This window comes from Rattus norvegicus, chromosome 7 (assembly GCF_036323735.1).
Source record: "Rattus norvegicus strain BN/NHsdMcwi chromosome 7, GRCr8, whole genome shotgun sequence".
Lineage (NCBI taxonomy): Eukaryota > Metazoa > Chordata > Mammalia > Rodentia > Muridae > Rattus > Rattus norvegicus.
In genome coordinates, this window is record NC_086025.1 from 69,105,688 (window position 1) to 69,125,736 (window position 20,049).

The window sequence follows — 20,049 nt, forward strand, 5'->3', positions numbered from 1 at the left end:
CAAGCACCAAGGTCCCGGGTGTCAACATCCCACCCTCACCAGCTGACCAGTCGCCCACCAAAACACAAGAGAAATACCTCAATTAAATGCATTATGGACCAAATGGACTTAACAGGCGTATCTAGAATTCTATTCCACCCAAACACCACAAAACACACATTCTTCTCTGAGGCCCATGGAACTTTCCCCAACATAGATTATATTAGGGCACAAAGCAGATTATGAACAAATTCAGGAAAACTGAACTAGTTCCCTGTATTCTAGCTGATCACGATTGAATAAGGACGTAAAGCAACAGCAAGAGAAGCTCTAGAACATGCTGGCCCGTGGGGGCGGGGAGCGGGAGCACACTATTAACAATGAGCGGGTCCCAAGGAATCCAGAAGGAAAACTTTCTTGGAATCAAAAACAAAGCCACGGCATCTGAAGACTCATGGCATACACTGAGAGCCATTCCAAGAGGATGATTTTTAGCTCTAAGTGCCTACAAGGTCAGTGTGAGGGCAGAGAGATGCTTTAGAATGGGGGGGGGGGCGTCCTGCTCTTCCAGAAGACCAGAATTTAGTTCCCAGGGACCACACTGGGCAGCTGGAGAGGATTTGACACCCTTTTCTGGTCTTAAAAGGCAAATCTTTAGACAAACTAAGCAAAGGAAAGAGAGAAGACCCAAACTAATAAAATTAGAGACAAAAGGCAGCCATTAAAATGAACATGAATGAGAAGATCATTAGATGTTACCTAAAATACAGATTTCACTAAATTGGAAAAAATGTTAAGTAATGGATAAATTTATAGACACATGTGACCCATAAAAATTAAACCAGGATGAGATAAACCGTTTAAACAGATGTTTAATATGCAATGAAATTGAAGCTGTTAATTTATAAGTCTCCCAACTAAAAAGTCAACACTATTTCTATATTGATTCACTGGTAAATTTTACCAGACCTTAAAGAAGAATTAGCACTGATGCTTTCCAAACTAGTCCATAAATAATGAAGGGACATTACTCAACTCCCCTTACAAAACTAGCGTTTTCCTGATTCTAAAACAAGACAAAGATAAAACAAAGAAGATTGCAGACCAATCTCTCCTGTGAACATAGAAGCAAAAATTCTCAACAAAATACTTTCCAACTAAATTCAAGAATACATCAAAAAGATCATTCATCGGAATCAAGCCGCTCTTGTTCCAGAGTTGCAGGCTTGGCTCCCTGTAGGTGAATAACAAATGTAAGTTATATGGATGGGTTCAAAGGCAGAAATCGCATGCTTATCTTGATGGACGCAAACAAAAGCTTCTGAACAAAATTCCAACACCACTTCATGTTAAAAGTCCTGAAGAACTAGGAAAAGAGCTAGAGCTCTGTTTCGCAGGTGATATACATGACTCTATCCCTAAGAGGTCCTAAAGACTTACCAGACAACTCGCAGAATGGTGGCACGTTACAAAGTTAATATACAACAGTTAGTGGACTCTCTACATATCAATGACAAACATACCAAGAAAGAAATCAGGAAGACAATATTATTCAAATTAGCTTAAAATATCTTTAAATAATCGTAATATGGATATTAAAGACTATATCTTAAACTGTAAAATGCCTTACAGTTAAGAGAGACTCTGGGAGACGGGAAGACTGTGGAAGGCTGGGCCCCTGCTGGATGGTTGGGCCTCAGTGTGGTACTTATTTTCCTGGTCTCCTCCATTCTTTTGCTTTCTAGCCCCTCAGGGATACTATTTATTACGGCCAAGTCACTTCTCTTTGTCTAAGTAGCAGCCACTGCTGACAGTCAGCATAACCTTTAAAAGTAAAGTTTGCTCTTCTTACTGACACAGTTTCTTGCCTTCTGTTAAGCTCCTTCTTGCCTCTCCAAGGTGACACAGACAAAGGTGATAAAGGAATAAAAATAGGAAGTAAGAATTCAGTTGTTGATTCTTTTTTTAAAAAGATTTATTTATTTTATGTATATGTATACACAGTCACTGTCTTCAGACACACCAGAAGAGGGCATCAGATCCCATTACAGATGGTCCTGAGCCACCATGTGGTTGCTGGGAATTGAACTCAGGACCTCTGGAAGAGCAGTCGGTGCTCTTAATCGCTGAGCCATCTCTCAGCCCCTCAGTTGTTGATTCTTAAAGGGTGTGGCATTAGTTGTCCTGGGAGATGTAAGGACGTACAGTCTCACTCTAGATAAGAGGACCAATGACAGGTCAGAGAGGATCAACCCTCTCAGGTCCAGTTTACTCACCCACGGTTACTGGGCCTATCTATAGGAGCATAGGTGAGGAAGTCCTCACTCATGTGTGGCTGACCTTGTATCACTAAAAAGTATCCTACTAATGTGGCTGACTCCCAGAAGCTACATCTATAGATCCCTCCCCTCTCTCCCTCCCCTCCCTTGCTTTCACTAATTTCATTGGCTTCCAGCGTTAACATCGGAATACAAGGCTGGACAGCTTGTTGCTCTTCAGAGGACCTGAGTTCTGTCTCCTGTACCTACATGGCAAGTGACCAGGGGATCCGGTCCCCTCTTCTGACCTCCGAGAGCACCAGGCATGTACGTAGTGCATATTCATCACGCTGACAAGCATTTATAAACATAAAAGAAACATCCTTAAAGATGCATCTCAAGATGCCCTCTAGTAATCAAGGAACACCTTCATGACAGATGACAAAGGGAGGATATATATATATATATGTACATATATATATATTGTTTATATATAATATTTATATATACATATAATAAAACATACCTAATCAAGGAGCTAAGCACCTTTGTAATTTTTATAAAGATGAAATAATTATAAGTTGATGCTACCTAACTTTTTTTAAAGCTTTATTTATTTTTATGTGCTTTGGTGTCTTGCCTGCACGTATGTTTGTATGAGGGAGTTAGATCCCATGGAACTGGGAGTTATAGTCAGCTGTGAACTGCTGTGTGAGTGAGTACTCTTAACCACTGAGCCATCTCTCTAGTCCTTTTTGATGAACTACAAAGACTATATCATGTATTTCCTGAGTAACGTGTGCGATTATGAATTAGAGCATTATTACATTACTTTGGGTCACCCAACTTTCTTTTCAACCACAGAAATAGCTAACAACACGGCCTCTGTTAGAAAGAAAATGCTCCCTTCATGTTCTGCTCGGTCACTCTGATTGACCATAAAGCAGAGATCCACGCATACACAGCTGTGGCAGACCTGATTCCAACTTAAACCTATGATGTTTTCCCCAGGCCAGCAGGGATACAGCATTGCCTGTCTGTGATCAGACTGCCTGGCACTGTACACAACACAGCTCTTAGCTCCAACTCTCTCGGAGACGCTCAGAGGTTATATAATCAGGAAATGCATGCTGCGGCCTGCCCACACCTCTCTACACCTGCGTCTGTGACTCACATTCTTGGCAAGTGTGTCAACAGGGAGGGGGGCAAAAGGCCTCTCTCATTAAAAAAAAAAAAAAAAATCTCTTACAGCCAGGAAATTCTGGGAGCTCATTCTCTTGTTGAACCAAACTCTTAGACTATTTCACTGCTAAGAGGACGAGCAAGGGAAAAGGATGTGGGGTGGGTACCACAAGACAGGAAGGAGAGCTCAACAGAGGCAGGGGAGGGACTAGCAAAATAAACTCAAGGAAACCAAGACCAAAACCAATAAAAAGAGCATGGAAGAGGAAGGTTCTGATAAATCCTTTGCTTTGTAATGGGCATTACATGAAAGTAATGCTTACTTTGGGGTGATAAGAAAAGATCTCACTAGTAGCCCAGGCTGGCCTTGGTTCTACAATCCTCCTGCTGCTGGTTCTCCGAGGACTAAATAGCCTCACACCCACTGCACTCATTTAAATAATTTTAAGCACATTAACACTTAATTTGTCTACAAATGGGGAGTTTGCATTTTTTTCTTCCTTAAGGAAATCCCAGTTCGTCCTTAGAAAGGATACCTGCAGGTCAGTAAGTACCTGAGAGACGGAGCAAACAATTCACGCAAACAAACAGACTTTATACTTTCCGGGCTATTTTGCATGCTGGATTAAAATATCAATTAATAATTTTAAAAGTCATGTTGAGAGTTAATAAACATCTGTAGCATTCGCTTGCCCTGTGTAGAGGCCTGGGTTTAATCCATGGAAATAATCACTGGTAGCAGTGAGCATGGTCTTGGTATGGTGGGCGCCCTCCTTTTAGACACCATGCAATTCAGACTCATCTTTACCATGCTGCTCTCTTACTATCCTAGCAAGCCCACATAAGCCGACTCGAGAGATGAGCGTGCCAGGCTTCCTGAGTGTGTCTTTTTCATTTAGGCAATGCAAAAAGCAAGAAACAGTGTGACATTTCACAGCTGTGCTAGTTGGATTTCTCTTTGTACCAAACGCTAGCTGATGACACTGGGGAGCAAGATTGCGGTTACGCTCTAGGCCTCTGTGCTGTGTATAAGGATGAAGCATGAAGCGGGAGCAAAGCATTCTGTGCTGCAGGTGAGCGGCGCTGGGAAGGAGCCTTTCCACCCACACGGGCGGTCGGAGTAGCCTGAGGAGCTGCTGCGTGTTCACATGAATACAGGTGCAAGAGTCAAGAACGCCAGCAAACACATTGCCACATTGCTGAGTCCCTGCCACCCAGCAGCTGTCCCTTGTACTTCCTTGACGTACTCAAGGCTGGGGTGTGTGGGCCTTGACCGCCTGCATCGCAGCTCGCATTGCATGATGTTTGACTGTCACTGCCAGGCCAGGACTGGGAGTGTGAGAGAGAAATAGAAAACTTTAAAGCCGGAAGATGTTTCCAAACCTACATGCTGTGAGACCGTAACACTGGCTCGCAGGACGTCTGGCAGAGAAGGCAGACAAGGAGGACAATAGTGTAGACTTCCCTTTGTTGGTCCCAACACGAGAAAAGATGAGTGTATAGCTCATCACCTTAGCTGTGCACACAGCGATTCCAAAGTGCCCACAAGGACAGAGAGATGTAGTATGCTGGTTTACAACATAATAACTGGCAGATTGTCAACATGAGTTGGTAAAGTAACCAAAGAGAGACCTCTTACGTTTCAGTGGGCAGTGTCATCGAGGGTCTTTTTTCCTTTTAAAGCTCATTACTTGACTGTAATGGGAAGGTCGGCAGGAGGTGGTTTGAGCTCCCTAAGATGCCTAGCAAAGGAGTATGGGAAATAAAGGCCTGTCTGCAGTTATCACCTCCTGCTGCTGCACAGGTCCCCAGTGCTTGGGCGGTGGCAGAACCTGCCAGGGCCAGACAGGAGGCAGCAGGCAGGCCTCCTATGAAGCCCATGCGGCCACTTCATGTAGAGAAAGAAGAAGGGGAATCTCTGGGCCACAGAAATGTACAATCTGCTTGCCAGGTGTTTTGTTGTTGTTGTTTACTCATTCATTTATGTATTTTCTTAAATACAGGAGTGCTCTGTCTGCATGTACACCCACATACTAGAAGAGGACATCAGATCCCTTTAAAGATGGTCACCACGTGGTTGCTGGTTGAACTCAGAACCTCTCGAGAGCAGCCAGTGTTCTTGGCTGCTGAGCCATCTCACCAGCTGCTTTGTTGTTTTTGTTTTTGTTTTTAGTCAACTCCCTTTAATGTTTACAGTAAGCAAACTGTGGGGGACTTGCTAATCCTGGAGCAGAGGTAAGGTACTGTCTTTGGGAGGTACAGTCACAGGACCACGAAATATTTTCTAAAACGTGGGTGAAATTCTGAAGGTGGAGGTGAGAGTTTCTAGCTCTACTGTTAAGGCAACTTAGAATGGCGAGATCAGGGTGAGCCTTCTTTGTCAGGGGAATGCTAGGCTGGCTCAGCCCAGCTCATGGGAGCTAAACAAGAACTTTCAAAATTTTTGTGAAATATTAAATTTAGTCATTATCAAAAGTTAAATTACATAACCTTTTAACTGTAGAAATTATATTAAAATTGAAGATAGTGAACACTTAAAACTCAGTGCGCCCGGGGCTGGGGATTTGGCTCAGTGGTAGAGCGCTTACCTAGGAAGCGCAAGGCCCTGGGTTCGGTCCCCAGCTCTGAAAAAAAGAACCAAAAAAAAAAAAAAAAAAAAAAAAAACTCAGTGCGCCCTTTAACTCTCACTGCCATTCACAGTTGTCACGCCATCTGCCCCTGAGCTGCTCTCTGGTAGTGTGCTGCTGTACACACCTTCTCGGCCGTGTCAGGAGCTGGAAATCACCCAGACACAAGCACAGGCTACCCCCCTGCCAGGACCGCCCTCCACAGTTAGGTGCTAAGCAGTCACTGTCACACCACAAGATGTTCTCTTTCTGTACCAGGACTACTAAAAGACAGAAAACAGGACTGGGGTGAGCAGAAGTTCTAACATAGCTAGAAGATGCCACGTCCCACTGTCACGTGCCAGTTTATCACACTTTCCTTACAGGTTGTTTAGTTCATCCCAGTTTTGGAACTGTGGACTATAATACAGTTCCTCTTCGTTTCATCACAGTAAAGCCGTCTGGAGGAGAGCGACTGGTGCTTCCTTACATTCGTCTCTTCACATTCTGAAGAGTATTCAGAAAAGGGCAGACTGTGACTTCAGCCTGACCTCTTGCAGCAGGAGAGAACCTGTCGTTTATCCTCCTGAGGAAGTATGAAGAGGAAGCAGCAAAGCATGAAGGGAAATAAATCTCACATTATTGGGTCTTAGCCTGGAGCCTGTCCTGCCTCAAGAGCCAACTCTCTTCACAGGTCACCTTGAGCAGAGCACAGCAGCTGTAGGCTCAGCCAGGGCAGCAAAACGCACTGCTGAGCTTGAGGACCAATGGCAGAGGAACGCAGGAGCCTCTCAACTGTGCTCAGTAACCCTCTGCTCTTGGAATCCATATAGAACACAGGGATGAAACTGTTCCCCAAAGCAAAAGGGAGCTCTAGGAGTGTTTATAACACGGATATGAATACCCCGGTACCAGATACTTTCAGAGATCGCAAAATTTGGCAAAAAGAGAAGTGTGTTTTTACAACCACTCACAGCTCCAGCAGGCACAGAACCTTGTGATCTGAGTTCAAATGAGGCAGAAAAAGAAAACACCAAGTAATCCAACCTTTTTTTTTTTTTTTTTTTGCAAAAGGAGGAAAAAATGATGGTTTTAATGACTTCTCACATCCCAGTAGGCGCTCAAAAACATTACTGAGAAGCCGTGCTGAGAGGATGAGTTACAGATGAAGCTCTGCACACATGGACTCCAAGTGAGGAGCTCTGCGTCGTTCAATTAGGAATCCCAAAGATGGGGATCGGGGATCCCAGAACAACGTGAAGACCGAGAGGCAGACTGCGGCACAGATCCACGCAAGGTGGGATTGCCAGAAGACAGTGTGAGGACAATCACGCGGAGGACGTCTGGCCGCTGTTCAGCCCTTACTAACGAGAACTCTGAGCAAAAGAACTCCAGAAAATGCTAATCTGGTAACAGAGGAACACTTGCTTGAATCTGTTTTGACAAAATGAAAAATCAGAAGGAGAAATCAGAACACGCTAAGAAAGCCAGAAACAAACCATAAACTCAAGGAACGACGTGAAGTGGAGTTTCAAGACTGACTTCAGCCATTGCTTAAGACATTTGAGCAAAACCAATCAATCAAGTATATGGCAGAGTAAAATAGACAAAGAGCTAAAAAAACGTTCCTACCAAACAGTCAAAGGCAATCTAAACTGCCCAGGGATTTTATCATCTCGATTTTTATTTATTAAAAAACTTTAACAAAAGCAGAATTATTTAAAGGAAATATTTAACCTCTGAAAATAAATATAGAAATCAGTGGAGCAATAATTCAATAGAAGCAAGATTCTAGTCACTCTTTTGGTTTAAAAATCAGCAACAAAAGACTTGTCTCTCTAGGACCCCCTCCTCCTGCCCCATCTGCTGCTGAGTGGCTATGAGAGAGACAGTCGTCAGGCCAGCTGATGTTGCAACAGAAGGAGCGTCACCACCGTCACCACCGAGAAAGGCTGCCGCAGGTTACCCCACTGAAGAGTGAAGTTAAGTCTCTGAGCCCTGCAAATACTCTCTCCAGTGAACGCGTCTGGCTGAGTGAGGATCAGCCATCTCAGGAGGGTCCTGTGGCACTTCCCATCCTGGGATGCCACTACTAACCACGCCTTGTCTCAAGTGTCCCTTCTTAGACACACAGGCACTGTCCTTATGAAGGCAGGCCATCCAGGAGCCATTCTATCTCCAGGCAGCTACTCACAGCCATTTTGATTGTTATATAGATGTATGTCTCAGAAGGCAATATAAAAGTTATTTGAGTGAGGTAGGTAGAGGGGATGAGATTTCACTCCTGTTCCTGAGAAACGTGTATTAAAGTCAGACTTGGAGTATACATGTGGTGTCTGGAAAGCCAGGCTGGGGGTGATTGGTAAGACGGGTGATGGTGTATACGGTTCAGGGAGCTACTTCACACCCAAACAGAAGAGTTGTCAGTGACCATTGTAGAAATACTGTAACTGTGATCACATATATAGCATGCTACTGAGACTGCAAGCTTTGCCAGTGGGTCTGAGACTGCAAGCTTTGCCAGTGGGTCTGAGACTGCAAGCTTTGCCAGTGGGTCTGAGACTGAAAGCTTTGCCAGTGGGTCTGAGACTGCAAGCTTTGCCAGTGGGTCATCTCATTCACGAGCACAAGCCACTTCCAGTCCTGAATACACGAGTGGACACAAAGATCAACCTCACGACTCATGGGTCTGATGGGGAAACGGCAAGGGTGACATTTAACATGTAATGCTCAAGAGGGTATTTCAAAACATTAAGGTGAAAGATTAGCAAGGTAACAGTCACGTGTAGAGGAAATTAATACTAAAACAGCAGCTCACACTATCAGGTCTGGAGTCATAACACTCAATTCTAATCCCAAGGACTGCTAGGGAATGCCTTGGGAAAGTCTGTTTTCTAATCCACAGGACTGGGGTGGGGGATAACAAAAATTCCTCCCTCTCAGGTTTGAATTAAACCAGCATATGAACTTATTGCCATAGAACCTAAGTGGATAAGGGGGTTGGGGGTTCAGCCTTCCCTGGATAAGGGGGTTAGGGGTTTCTCTGAGGCTCATGTTTTCTATCCATGTGTGTGGATCTTCAGGCTGCATTAGACATAGACAGCTGGGCAAACCCCAGCCGTGGGAATGAATGGTGACTGTGAGGCAGAGAGCTGGTGGTGGCTGTGCGTGTTCACCCTGAATCCACTGCCCCAGCAAAGCAGCACAAACGGATGTAAAACAACCCTGCTGACTGCTCAGCGATTCACGGTGCCAGGAAACCAAGCCTGTCTGTTAACCCGGACACCACCTCTTTATAACAAAAACCAACAAGGCAACAAAGTCGGAGAGTAACTGCCCAGAACTCAGGAAACCTATTGAGACACTGAAATTTACCATAAAGCTCTAAGGAGGCCCACGAGTTCCCACAATCCCACACGTCAGCCTCACCCTCACCCATGTCCTTTCATCTTTGAGGAAACACAGCTTGGAAATGCAGCTGCCCAGTAAGGAAGCAATGAGTTCTGTTAGAGCACCTGGAAATACACGCCTGCCTAGAGAAGCTCTTAGCTCTGAGCACTTTAGTGCAAGCGTCAGGACCACCCTGAAATGCGTAGGTCGTCAGAGGAGTTAGTTACGGTGATGGATGGGGGAGAGAAGACTCTCCACACACTGCTCCTCTTATGTCACCTTCTCTTTTTTCTCCAAATGAGTTTACGGTAACACCCGAGGTTTGGGCAAAGCTAAAGTGAGCTCATCTGTCACTGGGAAATGTTACCAGGGCAATGCAAGCTTTACAGGAAAAGTTCTGCCTAGACTTTTCTTCTCCGACCTTTCTATGGCTTCCTGAAACATGGGAAAGGCGGAGAGTGTTCTCCAACCTTGATGGGAAGAGGTCTGTGGCCCACAGCTGTGTGCACTTTGTTCACTCACAGGCCCCTGCTCTGATCAGAGCCTACTCAAAAGCAGGTATCTGTGGGCATAGCAGTAAAAGTCTCTAGGCTAAGAGTCAAGCTTTTAAATGCTGGTCTAATTGCTATTCAGTTTATCTTGGTCGCCTGTAGAGCAGCAGCAGCAGCAGCAGCAGCAGCAGCAGCAGCAGCAGCAGCAGCAGCAGCAGCAGCAGCAGGAGGGACAAACACATCAACTCTGGGAGAATTCCCCAGGTTGGTTACACTGAGCAACCACTGGATCCGTACTTTCTCATATCGCCCCACAGAGTTGAGGCGAGGAAGGCACTAAGTAGTCTCTGCATGGTATATGAGCAGATTCCACACCATGTTACAACTACGGCTTCCTAAATTCACCGACGCATGAATGTAGGTCTTGTGACATTTCCCAGCTCAGATTCCGTGCTGTTGGAAACACAATGGAAGGCAACACAGCTGGGGAAGATGGCTCTGTGGTGAAATGCTTGTCACAGGGGCTTTCAAGACCTGACTTTAGATCCCTGGGGTATGAAGACAGCCAGCTCCTGGGAGCTAAGTTGGGGATCTTCAAGTTCAGTGAGAGGCCCTGTCTCAAAAAGTGATGTAGAGGGGTTGGGGATTTGGCTCAGTGGTAGAGCACTTGCCTAGCAAGCGCAAGGCCCTGGGTTCGGTCCCCAGCTCCGAAAAAAAAAAAAAAAAAGAAAAAGAAAAAAAAAGTGAAGTAGAAAGAGATGGAGGGAGACCTAACATCAACCTTGACCTTTTCCCTCGAAGTTGATGAGTGTTCTGAACTTCAGAGTCATGTGACTGAACTTAGATACTGGGCCTCTTAAGGGGTTCCAGACAGAAGCACAGTCTCTTATGCAGTATTGGGCCAGAGGGTGTGGGCAAGCCAGTGGATGGAGGGAAAAGCCAGGAGTGGGACTTCCTGTTGTCAAGATGGAGCCTCGCTGTGGCTGAAAAGGCTGGAAAGACTCAGATTTAGTAGGAAGCTGTTGATATGAGTGAAATGGAACGAATCATTTTTTTATGTAAGGGGTTGCCATCAAAAGAAAGATTTGTGTTAAATAAGACTAAAAGGAGAAATGCTTTCAGCTCAAAAAATTACAGAAAATGAAATAGGTTCCTTGTTTCTAATATAATTTAAAATATTTATTTTTAAAATTATTAAAGAATTTTGAAATCACCAACTGTTACCTACCAGCAAAGAAAGAGAACAGCTCATCTCCACTACACAGCAGCACCTGTTTTGTTTCCAGCACAACTGGACTAGTTCAGCAGGTAGTTCTCGCCTTCTGGGAGAGCAAACATCTCCAAGAACACTATTCCTGTTCTTATATTCAGAGAACTCACAGTGTAAAACACTTTTTAAAAGAAAATTATGATATAAATACATCCTTTTGCCCCTGACTCCTGGAAGTTGTCCTTTGACCTCCTTCCTCATGGTGTGTCATGTATGTGCCTTTATAGACACATGTACACACACACACACACACAGAATAATAAATCATGAAAATAAAAATGACTCATGATTATTATGGGTTATAGATAAGAATGCAAAATATATATATTTGAATTTAATATTAAAATCCACATTAATTTATGCAAATGACCCATTCTGCACTCTGCCCTTTGTGCTGTGCACAGCCATTCAGAACTAAGGGCAGACTCCCAACATGACCCTAATGCATGGCATCTTGCACCTTTGTCCTGTCACCCTGTGGCTCTGGCTTTCCACCATCCCCTTATGTCTAGGTTCTTATGTACTCGCCGTCACTCTGCCTGGAAAACTTTGTCCTTCAGTATTTTGGCTACGGATTTAGAGGGTGTTTCATTTTTCACCCAGTATTTCTAGAAATTGTATAGAGGAGGCTTTTCAAGTCATCTTGGCTGCCAACACACCAGAAAGAAAGGCCCAGAAGGACAAGTCACATGTTTTCTGTTTGTGTCCACAGTAAGCAGCACACAGACAAGATTCTTTATACCTACTGAGTCCAGGAAACAAAACACAAACTTGCCTGTCTTCATCTTTAAAAGAGAAAAACAGTTACCTTTACTGAGAATTTCCCCTTATGTGAGTCTGGTTTTCCAATTCATACTTTGTCTATTTCCACATCACTCCAAGATAAGAAATTAGCATTTAGGGGGCTGGAGAGATGGCTCAGCGGTTAAGAGCACTGACTGCTCTTCCAGAGGTCCTGAGTTCAGTTCCCAGCAACCATATGGTGGCTCACAACCATCTGTAATGGGATCCAATGCTCTCTTCTGGTGTGTCTGAGTACTCACATACATGAAATAAAGAAAGAAAGAAAAAGAAATTAGCATTTAGAATGTGCCCAGCAGAAGAATGGCATAAAAAAATCACTAAAGGGCTCATAATTCAAAATTACTAAACACACATGGAAAGAATCCACTGTCAGCAGAACTAAAAGTTAGTTCTTCCAAGAACTACAAATCACAGAATTATTGAACACTGTGGCAGCCAGACTGTAGGGTGGCCCCATAAACGCAGTGGCTTCTGATAGTCATGCTTTCTCCCCTTCTCTCTCTTCCCCTCCTCTACCCTACTCTCACTCCTCTCTTTCCTCTCTCCCCCCTCTCATGTTTTGAGATAGGGTCCCACTGTGAAGCCCTAGCTGTCCCATACCTCCCCATGTGGACAATTCTGGCTTCAGTCACAGAGATCCACCTACCTCTGCCTGCTGTGCTGGTATATTAAAGGTGCACACACCATGCCTGGCTTTTGTGCCTAATTTCTCTCCCATGTCTGAACATAATGTGTGGCATTTTTCTATTAGTACAGAGCAGCAGGGTATGTATGTGTGTACACATTAAGCTATGTAAATAGGTGATAGCCACCTTGCTAAGAAACTCTCCCCCTGGCTGACTGACAAGCAAGCTGTGAATTGTATGTAATCTACTTGAGAGCACACATGCAGCACTGACATAGCCGCTGGCTCGCAGCCAGCAAAATTTGAGGTTCTCGGAGCAGTAGTTTGCCAGGAACTGGACGTTACTAACAAGTACATGAATATTAGAGCAGACCCTCCCACAGGCTGCAGCTTTGATTAAGAGGACCCAATACTGCTATACCCAGAATCCTACACACACAGAAACTGTACAAGTGTGTGTTGTTCTGAGCCAGGGAGTCTGTGATAATACTCTCATGCAGGAGTAACTAATACAGCTAAAGACTAATAATACATGCTTTAAATTATTTAAAACATAAATTTTAAAATGTATGGAATGAAAAAAATGCCAGCAAGAATTCTAAAACATGCCTTTAGTCCCAGGCAGAGGTGGGAAGATCTCTCAGAGATCTGGGCTAGCCTGATCTACACAGTAAGTTCCAGGCCAGCCAAGACTACACAGTGAGACCTTGTCTCAAAAAAAAAAAAGGTTTATGAATAAAAGACATAATTTAACTCATTGGGTGGGCTGAACAGCAAAATGAAAACATGATATACTGCAAAGCACAGCATGATTCAGACAGGAAACCCAGGACATGACCAAACGCATTAGAGAAGCATCAGTCAAGTCCAAAGCATGACTCCTGAGATTAAAGAAGCAACCAAAGCCCGGGAAGATCATGGGTATAAGCACACTGTGCTAAAACACAGGACTCCAATGCCAGGGCAAGGCTGTCAGAGCAGTAAGACAGTGTCGGCAATGGAACAGCTATAAGCAAGGACAGTGTCGGCAATGGAACACCTATATCTTATAGTGCTGGGAGGAGTCCACAGTTGGGAAGGAGGAGGAATCCATGGCAATGAATGGGAACAAGGCGGGAAATAGGGGCAGACATGGTCAAAGCACATTATATACACCTATGGAGATGTCACAACTGAGTCTGTTATTACTTAGTGTGTGCTAACTACAGAAAACACAACCATCAAGTCTATATTGAGCTAAGTCATCAGAATAAAACACATTTTCAGGCAAATGAAATCTGTGGTTTATTTTCACTGCCTTTTCCTTTTTTGCAAATTTGACTTTTATTTATTATAGTGCTAGAAATTGAACCCAGGGCCTCACACATGCTAGGCAAACACTGGCTAATGAGCCAGATTCCCAGCTCTGCTTCCTATTTTCCTCAATTGTATGTATGCTGGTGTGCATATGTCAGAACACAGGCCAAGAATGACGCTGTTTAAGAAGAATTCTGAGCTTGTGAGAAAACTCCAAGAAGTTGGGAAGGGTATGCATCTGTCATTGTGGATGGACATGCTGAAATATTGCGGGCTCCTCTGCACCTCCTCCAGCCCTGGGGTCATCAAGGACAGTGACTAAGGGCAGGAGACAGTGAAAGTCACCAGAAAGAAAGTATTCCTCCAGCTAAGGGACACAAGAAGATATCGGAAGTCAAGTCTGCCCACCTGGAGCAAATTTAAGGTCCTATGCACCAAGGGGGAAGTTATTCTAACAACATACTTGGAGCCCTGTGTCACCTGAGAGTCTTTTTTCTGGCAGTCCCAGTCACTCTGGCCTGGGCTTCTGCAGTGAGTGTCTCTGAGCATGTGTTATGTTCTTATGTTCCCTACCTCTTTTGCCTCAACTGTAGCTGAATGGATCTAGCTCCTGCTATCTTTACTAATGACTCTGGATTTGTTCCTGGACCTTGGGACCGTAATAGACTCATTTGTTCATCTGATTTGAATCCTTCCTACTTCATAGGATGTCGTAACATTTGTATTCCTATTACAAGGCAAATATGGGTTTGTGTTGTGCAAGATACCAAAAGTACCAATCCTATGGGTCTCTTTTCAAGCTATTGTCTAGATCTTTCTGATCAGTATAATTATGTAACCGACAGTTCGGACATAGTTTGAATCTGGTTCGTAGTGTTAGTGTGCACACGCAATGCTTTCACTGTGCTAATGTTATTTGTTATATTTATAATTTGCTTGCTTATCTGATAATCACACAAGTAACAATTAGATTTATCTACAACATCTCAAACTAAAACCACTCCGGATCTCCTGCTAGTAAAAAAATAAAGCCAAGGGAGATGTTGGGACATGGTTCATGAATGAAGCCGTGTGAGGAGACTCCTGGGTGCTTGTGAAGAGAATTCCAAGAAACCAAGACAATAGTCTTGTGATCTCAATTTCTTCAAAAACATGGACTCGTTCTTGGATTATGCTTTTGTGTCCCTCCCAGTGTAGCAGATAAAAGTGAGGTCACTTCAGATTATTCATTATAACTGCAGTTACTTGTCTCATATACCTCTAAGGAAACACTTGGTTTTGCCCCATGTGTCTTGTCCTTGTGATTACACACTTTACTCAGGTGAATCACATGGTCAAAGCACATTATATACACCTATGGAGATGTCACAACTGAGTCTGTTATTACTTAGTGTGTGCTAACTACAGAAAACACAACCATCGAGTCTATATTGAGCTAAGTCATCAGAATAAAACACATTTTCAGGCAAATGAAATCTGTGGTTTATTTTCACTGCCTTTTCCCTTTTTGCAAATTTGACTTTTATTTATTATAGTGCTAGAGATTGAACCCTTAACCCTCAGAGTATAAACTGTCTGATGATCTGAATAAAGTGTGAGACTTTAGTCTGCCTATTCTATCAGCTCCCTTCTCCTGGGCCTCACCACTTCTCGACCAGTAAACATGCATGTGTGTTTGTAAGCATGTCTAATGCGAATTTAACATACGTGTTTGCTAGTTTGCAGCTTTTATTACCACATAAAGTTTCTTAGAAAGATTTAAGAGGCTGTTCGTTTTTAGTTCTCTCACTAAAACAAGCATCTGATATGAAGAAAGGTACAGAAGTTGGTCTCCAAGCCTATCAGTGCTGGGTGGCCCCAGAGGCAGGGACTGTACCTATACAATGCCAAGACTACCATTGGTTTCTAACTGTTCACTATGCTCTCTTGAAGTCCTGCAGAAAAGTCTTCAAGGTATGTCCGAGACACCAGTTCAGACTCTGGGGCTTGTGAGTCCTGACTGTGGACTCTCTTCTGTCTACTTTACTAGCCTGTACTGCTGCTTGGGAGAATGAAACTGTATCCAGGAAGTCATGTAGGTCCTTTGGCATCAACTCCTAGTCTCTTGACTAAGGCAGACACATAAAAAACGATGCAAAATCAATTCCATGGTGCGGTCAACATGCAGTGCCAGATGAATAGATTCCCTTGGTGGCATTATCGTTCCAAAGATCTACATCATGAGTGAATTTTTGAAAAAACCATAAAATATTTATATTGTCATTAAATGAGTGGTTTTTATACTGTGAAATAAATTGATAATACAGTGATATCATAGACAGTTTCTCTACCTAGAGGAACAAAATCTTTGGGTAGTATAACTCAAACTAGTTGATACAGTTTGTTCCTTCTACCAAAAATAAAACAGTAAAGTATCTATAGGAGCTAGATAAAAATACATTTAAAGATCACATGGATTTGCTCCTCCCATTTCTCACAATTCAATCCTAAATTGTTCTGCACTAATCCACTTCTCCCATTCCTGCCTTGATTCCCCCGAAGCAGACCTTGGGAGAAAGCTTCAAGGACTTGGCAATCCCCAAATAGAACAATCCATTTCTAAATAACCCCAGTTATCCAGATGTCCGTTTTCTGAGCCATGCAGGAGGCTGAATGACAGCATTGCTAAAAACTGGAGAGCTTCCAAAGCCCAATAGACTCTATTTCATATGTCCATGGAAATCAGGTTGATTATTAACATACAAAAACATCTCTCTTCACTGAGCAGTTGGAGGAGTGCTCTTTGAGTAGTGAAAACATAAAAATAACAGATGGTAGGGACAGTAGGTTAGGGGAGGAGGGAAAACAGTGAGTTACAGGTAATGGGTCAACAAGCACAACTGTGTGGTCTCAGAAAAGGAGAGATTCACTTCATGATTGCATGGAGACATCTGGGCTATGGAGGAGCCGGAGTCCTTATTCTCACAGCACAAAGTACCAAGCCGTCACTGAGCTATGAAGCAGTTACTCATGTGGAGTGGAGAGCGGGGGAGCAGCCAGTACACGCTGCTGTCCTGAGCAGGGTTATAAAATAGCAATGTGATGATAAACTAACACTGGGAGCAGCGTGTGGGGGTAGGAGCCTCTGGGATGAGTCACTTGGGGTTATAAGACTCCCTAAGTGATCAACAGATAGAGAGGCAGTCCGTAGCTGTCTAGTCTTGGAGACCTCTCTCCATAAAAGATCTATAAAGAACCTAAGAATAAAATCCCCCAAAGTCAGCTGGACTCACAAGTGTTCTCATCTCTACCACCTGCCCCGCCCCTGAAAAGAGGCCCCTCTCTCCGTCCTTGTCTGCAGAGGAACCTCTGTTCTTCCTCCTCTAGGTTGTCCTTGTTGCTCCTTCCCTGTTTTGCTTCAGGGTGGTCTTGAAATGCTTTCTCCTCCACCCTCTGAGTGTCTGTCTCATGTGGCATGTTAGCATGGAAGCCCAGGCGCCTACATGGGGCTTGCACATGCACAGCAACCCGCCAGCAGCCTGGCACAGCCCGAGGCAGACATCTGCCAGAGGCTCAGGGAACCCCGGTCAGAACTAGGGCTCCTGATCACTGCAGTGGTCACTGCACATCCACTCCCAAGCTTCTTTTCCATCCCTACAGGCAACCCCCGAAGGTATGTTAGGAACAGGGAAAGAGATGAGGGCATTCTTTATCGGTAGAACAAGTCACTGACAGGAAAAGAAAACAAACCAAATAAAAGAAATAAAACAGAAAACTCACAAATCAGGTGATAAAGCAACACAGCCTGCTGGCATTAAATAAAGGCCTCCCAGAGCAGTGACAGGATGCCTTCTGCCCCAGCTCTCTCTTGTCTGGGGCCGAACACAGTTTTCATTTTCCAGTGTGCTTACAGCTTCGCACAGAGCAGTGCGATTTGCTACTTACTTGGGCTTGCTTGCACACTTTGAAAGGTTCGAGCGTTTCTTGGTAGAACAGCTGGTGATAAGCCTGTAGGTCAAACCAAAAGTACACACTGTGCTTCCACAGCTGCAGACGGAGAAGGACAGAGATCACCACCCAGTTAAGAGAGGCCCTCAGAGCTGCACCTCCACTCTACACAAGCACCCACTCTCATGCTGCTACCACAAATCAGCCCCCACTGAGGCTGGCCTCCATTTTTTCATCACAAACTGGCAATATACAAGATAATATTTACTGCTGTTCTCAGTGGAATGTATTTGTGCATGCGATCATCCCATAGAGTTGGTCATTAAAGTAGCAAATGTTTAAAACTAGTAATGAGTACAGAAACAGCAATGGTTCCAGTTGAAATATAAAGACCATGCATTTGTGGCATGAAAGGGACCTGAGGGCGTTCTGATATACCAACATATGATAAGTGCACGTCACAGGAGAACTAATATTAACTACTGGGTCACTTCGACACTGCTCATTGGGTCATATGCCCATTGATCATGATTTAAAAACATTACTGGAAATCATCTTACCTCTACTCATAACACAAGGTTGTTAGAATTATTAAAAATCAAGTATTAACAAAAGTAAACTAAATATGGCTTATTAAATTGAGATTGAATTGTATGATTAGCCATTATCAGTACTGTATGTCAATATCTATCTGTATTTCACTTTTCTTTGTAATTTTAGTAAGGTGGTAGACCAAAGAGAAGTACAATTTGGGCGGATGGTTAAAGATTTACTAAGTGTGGATTGAAATTTATCAGATGGGAATCTAAACATTAGATATATTTATTTGATCACCACATTAGTTCAATGCCACTTATTTTTAAATCAAGTAAAATAATAAATCCAGATTTTAAATAATTATTTTCTACCTTGTTCCCTGAATTCTCGCAAAATTTGGTAAAGAAGAATCCAGCTCTGTTTTCTACGTATAAAGATTGCAACAAGTTTTCCATGTCAAATCCTCCCAAGGCTCCAACATTTGATACAGTTTTAACCTAGAAAATAGAACAGAAGTTCATTATCTGCCTGAATATAACGGAAACTTTATAGCGTTGTACAAAGTGAGGTTTGTGAATTCTGCTGGGCTGTCATTTTATTCCTGTAGTGTATAGATATAATTAATGCAATGTGTTAGCATCTGACTGTCATGTAAGATTCATTTATGAAGCCCAATTATGGCAGGAGAAGCCATTCTATTACAAACCAATCTGATTCCAAGCCTGATGTTAGAGCAAATCCCTGACCTCAATTCCTTCCAAGTCTCAGTTGGTGGCCTGTCTCTACATATTGGCTGTTATTTTAGCCTTGAGGTGCTGCTATTCTAGCTACAAGTGGGTTATAAAAAGAACCATCTCCAAGGCCTCTGGTGGCTGCTTGTTAACTGTGTGTGGGGAGTATCCCTTTTTGGACAGTTTCGCCCCCACAGGTCACGGCCTCCAGAGTGGAGATGGCTTTGGAAGTTCTCATAAACCTCGCTGTTTATGACTTCTCTGCCAACAATACTAGCAACCCTAATACCTGCCTTGAAGCAGGGAGGGCTGACTGTTTCTCAAGCACACAGTGACCCCAGAAAAAAAGAGGGGAGACTGTTCATGTAACATCATGATTTGTTTCTTGGAACTCAGATTTCTTTATGCTCCCCCGAACAAAGATGGTGGGGACAGGTTTAAGTAAGATTTTTACTGCCTTTATTAAACTGTCTCTGCCTGCTAAACAAATTCTGAAATGAGAATACAATCGTTTTTATTTAATATCTAACATTTGAAACTGAAATATCCTTATTTTAGTAGGAAAAAATCCTAATTATGAGAAAATGAGAACTATTTACTTAAGATAATTGTGCAGAAATAAGTGTTCAGATCGTGTGGGAACTGCAGAGTCTTAGGGCCATGAGAGCTTCCTCTAATTCGTTTTTATGCCCTGCATTAGATGCTTGCTGTCGAAGCAACTGTACTCTGGAAACCCTACCTTCATTAAAAACAAGTGCGATTTCCAAGACATAGCATCCAGTGTTACTCTAGTCAAGCGCTAAAAGCTTGACAGGAGGACTACGGTCTTATTTGTGTCTGAGGCAGCAAGACTAGGCCAGAGCAACAGCTTTGGAAAGAGTGATCGGTGCAGGACTGGGCAGAACAATACTACAAAAAAACCTAGGTGAAGACTTTGTGGGAAAATTCCTTT

The 20,049-nt window shown here is 43.5% G+C and overlaps 1 protein-coding gene across 9 annotated transcripts in view; it reads right to left on the bottom strand.

Moving 5' to 3' along the window:
• The window catches only part of Rgs22 (regulator of G-protein signaling 22), a 120,361-nt gene that overhangs the window by 32,007 nt on the left and 68,305 nt on the right, over window positions 1-20,049 (bottom strand). For 5 of the 9 annotated variants that reach the window (XM_039080158.2, XM_039080157.2, XM_006241548.5 and 2 more), the window contains 2 exons: window positions 18,738-18,863; window positions 17,827-17,928 (listed from right to left, as the gene is read on the bottom strand). In XM_039080158.2, coding sequence (XP_038936086.1) covers window positions 17,827-17,928; window positions 18,738-18,863 — 228 coding nt within the window. Of the gene's footprint in view, window positions 1-11,985; window positions 16,115-17,826; window positions 17,929-18,737; window positions 18,864-20,049 lie in introns of all 9 variants that reach the window. The other 4 variants (XM_063264609.1, XM_039080154.2, XR_010053752.1 and 1 more) reach the window with 3 other exon arrangements.